A 12,878-nucleotide genomic window follows, 5' to 3' on the forward strand; every position below is an offset into this window, starting at 1 on the left:
GCCCTCACCTCTTTGTACTTCTCTCCTTGGAGCCTTTGCTACAGTCAGCATTTTGTATTAACTTTACTATAGCTCTTTTCTTTTTAAAAGGAATTAGAGGGTTTTTTTCTTTAGTTTATTTATTTATTTAGAGAGAGAGCATGCGCATGCGTGCATGTGCAATTTGGGGAGGGGCAGAGAGAGGGAGAGAGAGAATCCCAGGCAGGCACTGTTAGCCTGATGATGCGGGGCTCACAAACCATGAGATCATGACCTAAGCCAAAGTCAGACGCTTAACCCACTGAGCCACCCAGGTGCCCCTATTATAGCTCTTACTACCATTTTCCATTGTAGTTTGCTGGCTGGCTTGCTTGCTTGCTTTCTGTGAATGATATGTTTTTCAGTTAGTTTTGTTTACAAGTGAAACTCGGGGAATTCAAAATTAACATCCTTGCCAGTGAGCTTGTTATAAACAGGAAAAGTTTTACCTTTGTGTTCCACATTGTTCTGCTATGCTTTATCCAAATGAACCTTTATGAGCTGGCTGCCATCCAGTTTCACGTGGACTCTCTTGTGCACAATTTTACTTGGGAAGACTAAGCTCTCCAGGATTGCATCGTGCACAGCTGCCAGAGTGTGGAACGCTTGCTTATTTTTTGTACAGCGTTTTTTGAGTTGGCTCAGGCAACTCTGGGCAATAAAGATATCATACTTCCCACTGAACTTTTTCTCCAGTTTACTTACTAGCTGGACTTGGATTTTCTGGAAAGATTTAAGTTGAGGAATGCAAACAAAGATTATAATAGCTTTCTGACCACCACTAACTTAAGTTTTCTTGGCTGTTGTTACATTTGGCTCCCTTAGCTGGGCTTTGAACACGTGTTCATCTGCAGCTCAAATAGAGCCTCGAAGGTGCTGGACTCATCCATAGCCATCCGGCTTCATGATATTTGGGTGCGAACTGAACATGGCCTTGCCCTTGATGAGCACTGGCCTAGCCACTGTAGTTTCTTATTTGCTTAATTCACTTAGGAAACTGTGAATATATTAAAGACCTCAATATGAATATATTTTGGCATTCCTTGTGCTCAGCACAGTGCCGGGCGTATAATAGGTTTCTAACTAGTTGAGGTTAGTCTGAAAAATTATTTGTTCATCTCTTTAATGATGTTTGTATGTGATCCTTCGAATCTCACTGCTATGGTTGGAAGGAATCATTTATAATTTTCCAAAGTACAGATGGATGTGACAAGATTTTCTAAGTCGCAGTGTCCATATCTGTAAAATAGAGAACCGCTTATCTCATAGGTAGTTGAGAACATCATTTATTAGCCGTGTGATCGTGGGTAATCGATGGAAGCTTTTTAAGCCAGTTTCCTTGTCTTTATATTTGCGTTAATGTGAGGATTAAGTGTGATGATTCATACAACCCACAGTGCAATGCCTGTTAATGACAAGCACTCATAATGTTATTAACAATGAAATGTAATATTAACAATGACTTATATTAATAAATGACTTGTTAACAATGAAATGAAATTTTGTATGAAGTGTTGTAAAATGATATTACATGTAAGGTTTTGTCATTATTATTATTATTAGGTAAAATAAGGACTATGAATAAATTGATATTAATACTAGAATAAGAACTACAAATTAAATAATGAGTAAATAAAAGGATTTCACAGGTATTCCAATGTTTGGATTCGTTATTAGTAGTGCATATTATTATACACATTCTTAGCGTTCTAAAGCTAAAACCTGAACTACAAGTCCCATCATCTTTTCGGGGGGGGGGAAGGGGGGAGGGGGTGGAATCACTGGGCCCGGATGTAGACAGAAAACTACATTTCCCAGAGGGCTTCACTCCCACATCGCCATTATATATATAGTCCATCCGGGTTCTTCGAGATGCTGTTTGGCGACTCGTCGCCATTCCCGGAGCACCTCGGCCTCGGCCCAGAGGCGAGTGTCGGTCGCTGTGTCGGAGACACCGGTCCCCGACACCAAGACAGCCAGCCCTCTCCCCTGCCCCGCGGCGGGAGAGCGCGTCCGGCCGGCCGGCGGGGCTCGCACACCTTCCCTCGACTCCCCTTCCCCTGTAGCCTCCGCCCCGCCAGGCCCGGCCCGGACCTCCGAGCCCCGGCCTCCTCCTTCTCTGTCACTGCCGCCGCTGCCGCCGGGCTCGACAGCCCCGCCCGCTGCTTCTCTTTCCAGTTTGAGAAGCCGAGGAAGGAAACAGGGAAAAATGTCGCCATGAAGGCCGAGAACCGCTGCCGCCGCCGACCCCCGCCGGCCCCGAACGCCATGAGCCTGGGTCCCCGCCGCGCCCGCTCCGCTCCGACCGCCGCCGCCGCCGAGGCCCCCGTTGATGCCGCAGAGCTCCCCCAACGCCGCCGCCACCGCTTCCGACATGGACAAGAACAGCGGCTCCAGCAGCTCCTCCGCCTCTTCGGGCAGCAGCAAAGGGCAACAGCCGCCCCGCTCCGCCTCGGCGGGGCCGGCGGGCGAGTCTAAACCCAAGAGTGGTAAGGGCGGGCTCCCAGGGCGGTGGGCGGGGGGTGGGGGTGACTGTCCCGAAGGCTGGGGAGAATCCTCGCTCTGGTGTCTGGGTCACCCAGGTACAGCTCCGCTTTCCACTGTCGTTCTTCCCTTACTCCCGTTTCCTATAGCTCTCATTATTTAAAAATTAACACTAAGAATACTGTACAGCGTGGTTTATGTGAATCCTTGCATTATCCTTGCTTTACTACTCGGAAGAGATTGGTGAACTAAGTGCTACTTTTATCCCCATTTTGCGGATGAGGAAACTGAGGTTCACAAAAGGTAAGGTCACCCAGCTAGTATGTGCCTCACAGCAGGCCTTACTTAAAACCTGCTTTGTCTGACTCACCAGTCCACACTCCTAAACCACTAAGTTGTTTTACCCTTTAATGTTGAATTAGCCTTGGATAGTGTTCAAGTTTAAACAGGGGAGGGTGGGGCCCAAGGACTTTTGAAACTCAAATTTCATGTTTAATAACCTGGCCCAAGATCTATCCCTCTGTTGAAGAGGAGTCATCCTTGAATGGTTTTGTTCAGTGTGGAGTTGTGGTTACGAGCAGTAGCTGTGATTCAGTTTTTTTAGATTTGCCAGACCTTGAGTGTCTGAATTTCCTTTTTTGTAAAGGTGGAGATAATCAGAATTAAGTAAATTATCTCAGAAAACAAATGAGCTAAGAGCTTGGAAGAGTATCTGACAGCTATTATGCACCAAACACACATCATGCCTATTTCCTTGTGTTAGTGGAGTGCTAACACACTAGAGTGTGTCCTTTTACAGGGAAGATTTTGTCATTTTTGTAGTCCTGCCTCTCATTATTAAATTATGACCGTCATGATAATAGTTACCATTTATTGAGGGCTCACCATGTGCCAGGTACTGGCTTAGGTTTGTACATCTCTTATCCATACTCCAGTTATTAACCTGTCCAGCAAAGTGGAATTGTTCATCTCTAAAGAAGGAAAAAGCTGAGAAGCCAAGAGTTTAGGAGTTGGCAGAGTCGAGTGGAATGTTCTCCATGTTACTTCAAAGTCCGTGTACTAGTCTCTGCTATTTCATGCTATAATGTTATCAGCAGTAATAGGAAGATGTTTTCGGTGGGAGTGGGGATATGTGGTAGACAGGGGAACATTTGGAGTCCCAGATGTAGAGTTCCAGTTTAAAACTTTTTAAGATTAAAAAACTGTAAGGCTGACTTGAGTTCAGAGCTGATCTACTGGATAGAGCAAACTTGTTTACCTGGTATGCTGAGGACTTCTAGAAATTGCTTATAGAATTCCGGGTGGAGGCCAGGTGTCTCGATAATAAACGAATGCTTTAAATACCTAAGCAGGGATTAGTGTGGTCTTTCAGGCAGTATTATGTAGATTAATTTTGGGGTTTTGTACACGTGTAGCTTTATCACAGATCCCTCTAGAGAGAGAGGGTAGCCAGGCCTCTTGGCTAGTGTTGGAACTACTGGTTTAGTGTAGTCTGAATAGTTCTCAGTGTAGTTGATAAAGAACTTTACTTTTGCACTCAATTCCCAGTTGTAAAGTTAAAGATTGTGATTTTCTAGCTATCTGAATTCTCAAATAGTTTTTCTGGGGCTCCTGTTTAAGCCACTAACATGCAATCATGAGTCTGTTGCAATAAATGCCTTCAGTTTATTCTGTAATGAGGCAGTAGTGAAAGTTGGTGACAATCCAAACAAGGAAACTGAGGTATTTAAGGCATTTACTCATTTTGTCCTTTGAATGTTGATTAGTAGACCTAACTCTGATTATCCAACAGGATGATATAGAATTCTGTTGTAATTTGACCAAGAAAATATTTGTCAGTGTTAAGGTTTCAGATAGACTTGTATAGAATACTTATTGTTGGGTTCATTCTGACTAAAGTGATTTTTTTAAACAGTTAAATACTATAAAATACTCTTAAAAGCATTTGTTTACCTTCTTAATTGAAAGCTTCTGAGGAAGGAAATAAAAGCTCTTATAAAGGATTTTTGCTAGGTTTTGTAAAATACACAGGGTGCCTCTGGTAACAGTAGTTTTTAATATGTTTGTTAGAAAGCTTGCCATTGCCAGTGTCTGCCATTCTGGCTACTGCTATGTATGTTTCCTTAGCGAAAAGGAAGGATAGGTTTGTAGCTAAATAAAAAGTTCATTAGCCATAATCCACGGCATGCATTTAAGAACAAATCAAAGGCAGAGTGGGTAGAGATTGAAAATAGTTTAGGAAACTCTGGATATTGGCTTTTGAGGTTGAACTGAGGGTTAGCATATGCTACCTTAACATTACAGCAAAGATCAATGCTGCCATGACAGATATCATTCAGGACCTCTTATATAGTGATTCTAGATCGTTGTTCTAGCAAAACAGTGGACTCAAATTCAGCATAATTCCATAAAAGGTTTCTGTAGTATTTCGAAAGCTGACTCAATACTTCATACTTGATTTTGCTGGAAGTTGTTGAAAGGACTGAGTTGAAGAAAGGAAATGGAGGGTAAGGTGAAAAGACAACTTTCTTTTGTGAAAGTAATAAGAACAAGGGTTGCTCAGATTTTAAATATTTAATTTCCCTTTTCTCTTACCCTACCTCACATATGAAAAAAAAATCTGTTCTATTTTCTAAACTGCATGTCATAAATGGTCATTTGCTTCCTATCTACATGTTTAATATACTTGAGTCTTTGTTCCTGCAGTTGGCTTAAGTTTCCTCTTCATGCACACAGGAAATAGGTGAATTTGGCTCCTGGGATTTAATTGATCTTTTTGGCCAGAGTGGCATACCGCAGTTCCTTTGCCTTGGCTAATTGCTTCAGACATTCACATAACATTCCTTTCCTTGGATATTTTCCTCTAGCTTTGTTCCAGTAGAGCTAAGATGCAGTTCTAAGAACATTTACAGTGAATAGCCCAGAATATAATCCAGAGGAGAAAGGTGTGTTTAGGTTTAGGGAAAGTCATTTAGAAAGAGCAAAGAAAGTAATAAGAGGCAAGAGAGTAGGCTGTTTATGGACAAACAATGGACCCTGGCCCAGAACCAAGCTCTTGCCCCATTCCTCTGGGTGGGGGATGGTACTACCATGGAGGTTAAGGGAAGGTCAGGTATTATGAAGCAGTTATTTTGAGGTTGGTGATATGAAGCGCTGTCCTGACACACTTCCTCTTATTCCGGTACCAGGAGCCAGGTTACTAGTGGTAATCTGCCTTGAAGAATGCTTCTGGGCTGTAAATGGACCTGGAGGTTTTGATGGCTTTGAAAATTGAGGTGACTTGGAGCCTTTAATAAAAACCACTTAGTTGCAAGAATTTCCGGGCCTGTTGGCTGGAGTCCTTGGTTTATATGGCTTTGTTGGGAGTCTGGTGGGTGCTCTTTGACAGGAATGATTTAGATTTATTAATAATAGGCTTCCAAATAATAATGGCAGCTTTGTGCCAACCACTGTGGTAGGCATTTTACAGTTTTTTCTTAATCTTCATGACCCAATGAGGCACCCTAGAGATAAGCCCGATTTCACAGACAAGAAACCCAGGCTTTAAAGGGGTTAGAGTGATTGGTTCAAGTGAATTCTAAGAAGTCCTAGGCAATATTTAAAAGTTACCCTTTGTATAAATTAACTTAGCAGACAGGTAACTTGGCACGTGTCATTCTTGATACCACTTCCTTCTTCCTTTCACTCAGAATTACTAATTTCAGCTGAATTCAATTTGTTGTCAGTTGTTTCTATAGTAAGGCCGTATATTGCCCCTCCAGAGGTGCTTGTCAACCACTCTGAATGATGGGTAAGCAACTTGCTTGTGATTACAGCATGAATCAGCAGCAGAAACTTCCTGGTTGGTATTCTGACCTAGGTTGTGCCACCTGTTAGAACTAGAGCTAGAAATGTTGATGATGCCAAATTATTGAAGTGGAAAATTTATGGTCTGTAATTTGGTAATGGAGGGAAGACATTGAGATATATTTACTGTTATTTTGTAGAGACCTTTCTGTTAGGGAAATGTGGAAGAACTGAGACACTGGAGTAAGTTTTCAAGTCTCTCGTTGACTCTGGGATCCTGAGTTCTGGATTTGAGCCATTTAACTAGTGGTCTTGTCCATTTTGGAATGTATCTTGACAGTAGTTCTCGGGCAGTTGTTCTCAGCTCTGGCTGTGCATTAGAATCTCCTGAGGAACTTTTTTTTTTTTTTTTTTTTTTTAAGTAGGCTCCACTCCCAGTGTGGAGCCCAATGCCAGGCTTGAACTCATGACCCTGAGATCAAGACCTGAGCTGAGATGGAGTCAGATGCTTAACTGACTGAGCCACCTAAGTGCCCCTCCTGAGGATCTTTTTTAAAAATGGAGATGTATGGAGCTCTTCCTTAAGGAATCTTTCTGATTCTTTCGATCTGGGTTGGGTTCTTGGGCCCTGGCATCCATAGTTTTAAAAGTCTCTGCCAGTGATTTTTTTTGTGCAGCCAGGATTAAGAACCACCACTTGGAAACTAAAACTTGAAACCGAGAATGTTTCTCCTAGGAACTTGACTTTTTTGTATGCTTTTTAAAATCTGAAGCAGATCATCTTATTGCTATCTCCTTTTAGAGAAAGGAGGACAGATTCCACCCCCATGTTATTCACATGTGTATGCTGGCAAGTTATCTACAAGCCATCCCCAAAACAGTACTCTGAATTTTATCTCTCGGTCACAGGCCTGTCTGTACTTTCAATCTTTAGTTGCCTGTTGCCTGGGTCTAGAGATAAGAGCCAGCCTCTCACTTTAAATTCTGTAACTTCATACCATTAGGCAAGTGGAAGACAAGATGAGGGAGTTGATTTAAAAAAAAATTTGGGGGGGGGGGCACCTGGGTGGCTCAGTCGGTTGAGCGTCCGACTTCGGCTCAGGTCATGATCTCACGGTGTGTGGGTTCGAGCCCCGTTTCGGGCTCTGTGCTGACAGCTCAGAGCCTGGAGCTTCCTTCGGATTCTGTGCCTCCCTCTCTCTCTGCCCCTCCCCCGCTCATGCTCTGTTCTCCTTCAAAAATAAATAAACGTTAAAAATTTTTTAAAAAATTTTTTTTTTGTATTTAAAACAAAAAAAATTTTTTTTAATGTTTATATATTTTTGAGAGACAGAGACAGAGCATGAGCAGGGGAGAGGCAGAAAGAGAAGGAGACACGGAATCCGAAGCAGGCTCCAGGCTCTGAGCTGTCAGCACAGAGCCTGACATGGGGCTCGAACCCACAGAATGTGAGATCATGACCTGAGCCGAAGTTAGACGCCCAACCGACTGAGCCACCCAGGTGCCCCGAGGGGGTTGATTTTAATAACTAAAATTGTAGATCCATATGTGGTCGGTTGTTGTAATCTGTTTTAGAAATGGGCAGTTCACTGTCCATCAGAGAGCATTTCTGTAAGCATGATGAAACTGTTTCCTTGTGTGTGTGGTAATAAATGAAGAAATGAAAACTGCACCTGCTGAGGGCCAGCTTACTTTCTTGAGCCGTTGAAGTGTAGAATCTGGCTCTACCTAAATCTGTGGAATCTATTAGGTGCTTGTCTTGAAAGTATTAGAGTCAAATGCAGTATCATCTGAAACAGTCTTAGGTAATGAGGTTTGGGGAAAATGTGTTCTCCATTTATGCCTGTTTTCATAAAGCCTCCTCATTTGTTCTCATGGTAAAGTTAGCTTGGACTCTATCCGTCTGAATTTTCTGTTTATTTGAAATCTTATTATCAACTAACTCCATAGGTAGGAAAAAATTTCTAAGAGATCTGAAGCTTCACTTTCTGTTACCAGAGATGCTGTGTTTGACAATAGCTGTTGCTAACTGGATTAGTAGGTAAAAGTATAGTTCTTAAATTCTAGTTTCAGATTAAACTCTGGTCACTTTCCCTAACTGGGATTTAAAGGTAACTGGGAGGAATAAACCTAGCTTTGCAGTGTTTCTCTGACCATCTGTTCTCTGTTGGCATTACTGCCATCTCACGTGACTTATTAGCTTGCCTCCTGGATTGTGGTTTGGTCAGGTTTGGAGAGGATGGCATACCTCTCATTTATCCCATGGTGGTGACAAATCATGGTGAAGTGGTTGCTTTCAAAATTTGGACTTTGATTTGTTAGCTCATGTTTTCTTTTTTTCTTTGAGGATACACACCACCTTGGATTTATTTAGCTTCCTATAAAATAAGCTAGTCATCTTACCTACAAATAATTTTTTCTAGGCACTTAATAGTTTAAAAAAAATTTTTTTTTACATTTATTTATTTTTGAGAAACAGAGTGAGACAAAATGTGAGCAGGAGAGGGGCAGAGAGAGAAGGAGGGGCAGAGAGAGACAGAATCCGAAGCAGGCTCCAGGCTCTGAGCAAGCTGGTCAGCCCAGAGCTTGATGCGGGGCTCTAACCCACGAACTGTGAGATCATGACCTGAGCCGAATTTGGACGCTCAACTTACTGAGCCACCCAGGCGCCCTGGCATTTAATACTTTTAAAAATTACCCAGACAATAAGTGTACAGAACTTTTTGTATACTTAAAAGTCAGAATCTTAGAGGGTGAGGCCCGAGCATAGGAATCCCTTAAAAGCTCATTTGAGGTATTCAAGCTGGCAGGATTGAGAACCACTCGATTAGGTAAAAATGAAGCTCCATTTCCCAAAGTTAATTAATGGTCATTAACAGACTGCTGTGTTGCCTTTCCAGACATGTTTCTATGAGTTTTGTTTATATATGTGTGTTTTATAAATTTTATTGAGAATAACAGTTGTACTAATACGCTTTGTGATGGTCAGTGCTCATTGAAAGATATCTGATGTAAAGAAAGCTTAATAAATGACCTTTTTTACATATCTGGGGGGACATTATGGACCTTTTTGTGACGTAGTAACAGATGTGATATCCAGTGTTTCATAATGAAAATTTATTTCCAGGTCACCTGGGTGGCTCAGTCGGTTGAGTGTCAAGACTTCAGCTCAGGTCATGATCTCAGGTTCATGAGTTTGAGCCCTGCATCAGGCTCTCTGCTGTCAACGTGGAACCTGCTTGGGATTCTCTGTCCTCCCCTCTCTCTGCTCTCCGGCTTGCCTGCTCTCTCTCAAAAACAAGTATTAAAAAAAATTTAAAAATATTTTCATTAGGTTATGAAACCTAATAATGGAAATGTTAAAAAGTTTTAAAAACAATCCTCACATAGAAGTTTTTTTTGTTTTTTTTTTTAGTAGGCTCCACACCCAACGTGGGACTGAAACTCATGACCCTGAGAACAGGACTCACATGCTGTACTGACTGAGCCAGCCAGGTGCCCCTAAAAAATTTTTTTTAATTACGTTTTTAATTTTAATTCCGTATAGTTAACATACAGTGTTATAGTAGTTTCAGGTGTACAATATAGTGATTCAACAATTCTGTACGTTACTTAGTGCTCATCATGATAAATGTACTCTTTAATCCTTCAGTTCTTTCACCCATCTCCTCACCCACCTCCCCTCTGGTAGCTGTGAGTTTGTTCTTTATAGTTAAGAGTCTGTTTCTTGGTTTGTCTCTCTCTTTATTTTTCTGTGAATTATATATTTTTATTATTTATTTATGTGTGTATTTTTTTATTTTTTAAATTGTTTTTAGTGTTTATTTTTGAGAGAGAGACAGAGAGACAGCACAAGCAGGAGAGGGGCAGAGAGAGAGGGAGACACAGAATCCGAAGAAGGCTTCAGGCTCTGAGCTGTCAGCACAGAGCCCCATGTGGGGCTTGAACTCACAGAATGTGAGATCATGACCTGAGCCGAAGTCGGACGCCCAACCGACTGAGCCACCCAGGCGCCCTGAGTTATATATTTTTAACATGCAGGATTAAGCTATATTTGGGTGGGGAAACTTTGTAGTTTCTGAGGCTCATGGTAGAATCCTCTTGGCTTTGTAAACTATCACCCTCTTAAAGTAAGCCTAATCAGTTTCTTCATTAAAAGTCCCCCAACTTTCATTCTAAGTTTCTGCTTAAAGCCATTAAATTAGTATGCAGATTTGATTTGGTCAAATTTCCGTATTGAAATAAAACAACATGGAGTGAATAGACAAATCTAAAACAGGATGGAAATCTTTTTTAAATAAATTTTATTCTGAGGGAAAAAAAAAAAACAAAGACAACATGGAATGGGCAAAGGGACAAGAAAGATAAAGTAGTTTTTTTTGTCCAAAGACTCATTTGGGGATCTTTAGTTATTTAGGTATATATGGTTCTCAGATAGGTTTCATTTTACCATTTTTTTTTTTTTTTTTAAAGCCAGTAAACTTTGGCACATGTTAGATGTGTCTGGTCAGGAATCTTTGTTCAACTTGGGACAAAATAATCTATGTAGTTCAGCACCTGAATAGAAAAAATGGGCAAAGAATACAAACAAGTGCTCTTTACACAAAATACAAATGGTTAGCAGACTGGGAAAGTATTTGTTGGTACTCATCAGAGAAAGTCAAATTTAAAACAAATAATTTTGACCCTTCAGTTTAATAAAGTGTATTCAACTCTATTTTGCCAACATTGCAGTGACCTAGATGTTCTCTGTTACAGTGTTGTTAGAATATAAATGAATAGGTATAATGGTTCTAGAAAGCAACTTGAGGATGTGTAAAAGGTAATGCTGATCATACTTAACCTGCTGATTTCACAATGAGAATTTGACATAATCATACAGGTGTCTGTATAAAGAGGCTAACTAGCAAAAAACTAGAAACCACCTAAATGTACAGCAATGGAGATTGGTTATGTTATACTGTAAGTATATGATAGACAGTGCAGCCATTAATCATGCTTTTGAAGACTAGAGGTAGAAATGTGTGAAAATGCTCATGGAGTAATAGAAGACAGTATATCCTGTGTGTCTGTCATTTTGTGCGAGACGTGGCAAGTATACAAAAATAGAGAGTAAAAGGAAATTATGCACTGTTTATAAGTTGGTATTCTATGCCTAGTGGCAAATTTATTCTTCCAAATTTCATTAAAAAAATTTTTTTTTTAACGTTTATTTTTTTATTTTTTTATTTATTTTTATTTTAAAAAAAAAATTTTTTTTTTTCAACATTTATTTATTTTTTTTTGGGACAGAGAGAGACAGAGCACGAACGGGGGAGGGGCAGAGAGAGAGGGAGACACAGAATCAGAAACAGGCTCCAGGCTCTGAGCCATCAGCCCAGAGCCCGACGCGGGGCTCGAACTCCCGGACCGCGAGATCGTGACCTGGCTGAAGTCGGACGCTTAACCGACTGCGCCACCCAGGCGCCCCAACGTTTATTTATTTTTGAGACAGAGACAGAGCATGAACGGGGGAGGGTCAGAGAGAGGGAGACACAGAATCTGAAACAGGTTCCAGGCTCTGAGCTGTCAGCACAGAGCCCGATGCGGAGTTCGAACTCACAGACTGAGAGATCATGACCTGAGCCGAAGTCGGCTGCTTAACCAACTGAGCCACCCGGGTGCCCCTATTCTTCCAAATTTCAAAATCGAATGTATGTTCTTAGAACTGGAGGAAAAAAAGCAAGAAATATTTTTTAAAAGGACATAATTTATGCTGATCTAATATGCTCTCAGAGCTCAGCTTCTTTTGTCAATTTAATGGCTTCTCAGTTTGACCTCTAGAACATATCTAAATACTGCTTTGCTGTTATGCCTCTTGAATATATCTGCTGAGGCCTAGGCGTTGCACTATAGAATCTAGCTGTGTTATAGTAATTTAAGGAGAATAAGGAGAATTTTTTTTTAAATTTCTTTAAGTTTATTTAGTTTTTTGAGAGAGTCAGAGACAACGTCAGCAGGGGAGGGGGAGAGAGAGAATCCCAAGCAGGCTCCATACTGTCAGCACAGAGCCCAGTGTGGGGCTTGAATTCATGAAATCATGAGATCATTACCTGAGCTGAACCCGAGAGTCGGCACTTAACTGAGCCACCCATGCGCCCGGAGAGTAATATCTTCTATCCTACTTTCAGATGAAATATTTTCCCCTAGTACAGATAGGCTGTTCTTTTTAAAAAATTTTAAGGGGAGCTTGGGTGGCTTGGTTGGTTAAGCGTCCAACTTCGGCTCAGGTCATGATATCATGGTCCGTGAGTTCGAGCCCTGCGTCGGGCTCTGTGCTGACAGCTCAGAGCCTGGAGCCCGTTTCAGATTCTGTGTCTCCCTCTCTCTCTGCTCCTCCCCCGTTCATGCTCTGTCTCTCTCTGTCTCAAAAATAAATAAACGTTAAAAAAAATAAAAAAAATTTTTTTTAAGTAGGCTCAACACCCAAGTAGGGCTCGAAATCATGACCCCCAGATCAAGAGTTGCATGCTGTACAGACAGAGCTAGCCAGGTGCTCCAGGCTGTTCCCTTTTCTATCATTTCATCTCAATGGACTTTTATAAGAGCAG

General features: G+C 41.4%; 1 protein-coding gene and 1 pseudogene across 2 annotated transcripts in view; one reads left to right on the forward strand and one right to left on the reverse strand.

Annotated features, from left to right (window-relative positions):
- Nucleotides 1-16: 16 nt before the first annotated feature.
- On the reverse strand, nucleotides 17-948 carry LOC122470311 (annotated as a pseudogene).
- A 904-nt stretch (nucleotides 949-1,852) lies between these two features.
- Nucleotides 1,853-12,878, forward strand: part of RNF10 (ring finger protein 10) — a 34,823-nt gene continuing 23,797 nt past the window's right edge. Inside the window, exon 1 of one of the 2 annotated variants that reach the window (XM_043557778.1) lies at nucleotides 1,853-2,507. In XM_043557778.1, coding sequence (XP_043413713.1) covers nucleotides 2,351-2,507 — 157 coding nt within the window. In that variant the 5' untranslated portion in view covers nucleotides 1,853-2,350. The remainder of the gene's footprint in view (nucleotides 2,508-12,878) is intronic. The other variant, XM_043557777.1, reaches the window with a different exon arrangement.

Source organism: Prionailurus bengalensis, chromosome D3 (genome assembly GCF_016509475.1).
Source record: "Prionailurus bengalensis isolate Pbe53 chromosome D3, Fcat_Pben_1.1_paternal_pri, whole genome shotgun sequence".
NCBI lineage: Eukaryota > Metazoa > Chordata > Mammalia > Carnivora > Felidae > Prionailurus > Prionailurus bengalensis.